At 56.4% G+C, this 2,838-nt stretch overlaps 1 protein-coding gene across 1 annotated transcript in view; it reads right to left on the bottom strand.

Annotated features, from left to right (window-relative positions):
- Positions 1–276: 276 nt before the first annotated feature.
- The window catches only part of LOC138369225 (histidine-rich protein PFHRP-II-like), a 41,017-nt gene continuing 38,455 nt past the window's right edge, over positions 277–2,838 (bottom strand). Inside the window, exon 6 of the mRNA XM_069332166.1 lies at positions 277–479. Within this exon, the coding sequence (XP_069188267.1) occupies positions 277–479 (203 nt within the window). The remainder of the gene's footprint in view (positions 480–2,838) is intronic.

Raw genomic sequence — 2,838 nt, 5'->3', positions numbered from 1 at the left:
TGGATACAAGTCCAATATATCATCAAGTGTTCCAGTACTCATATAGTAACTATAGAGTTCAGCATACCTTAGCCCAGGAGGGCGAAAAGGGGAAAGTTTGGAGGGGCTTCTGAGGCTCGTCGAGCTCCCTCACCGTTCAACTTGCCTGTAACGCTATGTGTATTAGTGGCTTTAGGTATTGTATGTATTTGCTCTATCTATAAATCCAACATTAGCTTTGTAAATCAACTATCTATGTACTTTTCACGAATAAAAAATAATTTATTTATTTATTATTTACTTGCAAGCCGCCATTTTCTCGGAGCTCCCGGGAGGAGGAGCCGCCCACCAGCGTCCCAGCCAATGGGGACCCAGCATGCAGTCCGGCAGCCAGCCAGTCAACCAATCACCGACCCAGCCTTCATCACCACCAGACTCCAGCCAATCGTCGACCCAGGTTTCGCCACGACGGTTACCGGATACTGCCACCGACCTTAACACTACATATAATATTACATGTTTAGTGAGTAAAATTACTGGCTCCAATTACTGTGAATTAGTGAGAACTGTCAACCTCCTGTACGAGGCTGACCAGACCATTACCGTGCCTGATGAAGTCTTCCCCACCTCGGCCTCAGCTTCCACCTCAGTTCCTGACCCTGACATTACTGTAAACACTGCCACACTTGTATACCCGCTGTCTCTCACTGTTCCTCCCACTACACCACCTGCTGCTGACCCTACACAAGCTGCTGCTGACCCTACACCAGCTGCTGCTGCTGACCCTACACCAGCTGCTGCTGCTGACCCTACACCAGCTGCTGCTGACCCCACACCAGCTGCTGCTGACCCTACACCACCTGCTGCTGACCCTGCACCAGCTGCTGCTGACCCTACACCACCTGCTGCTGACCCTACACCACCTGCTGCTGACCCTACACCACCTGCTGCTGACCCTACACCAGCTGCTGCTGACCCTACACCAGCTGCTGCTGACCCTACACCAGCTGCTGCTGCTGCCCTACACCAGCTGCTGCTGACTCTACACCAGCTGCTGCTGACCCGACACCAGCTGCTGCTGACCCTACACCAGCTGCTGCTGCTGACCCCACACCACCTGCTGCTGACCCCACACCAGCTGCTGCTGCTGCTGACCCTACACCACCAGCTGCTGCTGACCCTACACCACCTGCTGCTGACCCTACACCAGCTGCTGCTGACCCCACACCAGCTGCTGCTGCTGACCCCACACCAGCTGCTGCTGCTGACCCCACACCAGCTGCTGCTGCTGACCCCACACCAGCTGCTGCTGCTGACCCCACACCAGCTGCTGCTGCTGACCCCACACCAGCTGCTGTTGACCCTACACCTGCTGCTGCTGACCCCACACCAGCTGCTGCTGACCCTACACCACCTGCTGCTGACCCTACACCACCTGCTGCTGACCCTACACCAGCTGCTGCTGACCCTACACCACCTGCTGCTGACCATACACCACCTGCTGCTGACCCTACACCAGCTGCTGCTGACCCTACACCAGCTGCTGCTGACCCTACACCACCTGCTGCTGACCATACACCACCTGCTGCTGACCCTACACCAGCTGCTGCTGACCCTACACCACCTACTGCTGACCCTACACCAGCTGCTGCTGACCCTACACCAGCTGCTGCTGACCCTACACCAGCTGCTGCTGACCCTACACCAGCTGCTGCTGACCCTACACCAGCTGCTGCTGACCCTATACCACCTGCTGCTGACCATACACCACCTGCTGCTGACCCTACACCACCTGCTGCTGACCCTACACCACCTGCTGCTGACCCTACACCAGCTGCTGCTGACCCTACACCACCTGCTGCTGACCATACACCACCTGCTGCTGACCCTACACCAGCTGCTGCTGACCCTACACCAGCTGCTGCTGACCATACACCACCTGCTGCTGACCCTACACCACCTGCTGCTGACCCTACACCAGATACTGCTGCTGACCCTACACCACCTGCTGCTGACCCTACACCACCTGCTGCTGACCCTACACCACCTGCTGCTGACCCGTTTATAATACGGAGGCCGCCGTAGGTCCAGGCAGGGAGTTAACAACAACAAGGGAAGTTAAGCGTCCACGCCATAAGGTCAGAGAGTACACACAGGAGGTGCCAGGTGTGAGAAAGAGAGAGACAGAGAGAGAGGAGGTGCCAGGTGTGAGAGAGAGAGAGAGAGAGAGAGAGGAGGTGCCAGGTGTGAGAGAGAGAGAGAGAGAGAGAGAGAGGAGGTGCCTGGCGTGGGAGAGAGAGAGAGAGAGAGAGAGAGAGAGAGAGAGAGGAGGTGCCAGGTGTGAGAGAGAGAGAGAGAGAGAGAGAGAGAGAGAGAGAGAGGAGGTGCCAGGTGTTAGAGAGAGAGAGGAGGTGCCAGGTGTTAGAGAGAGAGGAGGAGGTGCCAGGTGTGTGAGAGAGAGAGAGAGAGGAGGTGCCAGGTGTGAGAGAGAGAGAGAGAGAGAGAGAGGAGGTGCCAGGTGTGAGAGAGAGAGAGAGAGAGAGGAGGTGCCAGTTGTGAGAGAGAGAGAGAGAGAGAGAGAGAGAGAGAGAGAGGAGGTGCCAGGTGAGAGAGAGAGAGAGGAGGTGCCAGGTGTGAGAGAGAGAGAGAGAGAGAGAGAGAGAGAGAGAGAGAGAGAGAGAGAGAGAGAGAGAGAGAGAGAGAGAGAGAGAGAGAGGAGGTGCCAGGTGTGAGAGAGAGAGAGAGAGAGAGAGAGGAGGTGCCAGGCGTGAGAGAGAGAAAGAGAGAGGAGGTGCCAGGTGTGAGAGAGAGAGAGAGAGAGAGAGAGAGAGAGAGAGAGAGAGAGAGAGAGAGAGAGGA

This window comes from Procambarus clarkii, chromosome 27 (assembly GCF_040958095.1).
Source record: "Procambarus clarkii isolate CNS0578487 chromosome 27, FALCON_Pclarkii_2.0, whole genome shotgun sequence".
NCBI classification, from domain to species: Eukaryota; Metazoa; Arthropoda; class Malacostraca; order Decapoda; family Cambaridae; genus Procambarus; species Procambarus clarkii.
This window is presented reverse-complemented; position numbering and strand designations above follow the sequence as displayed.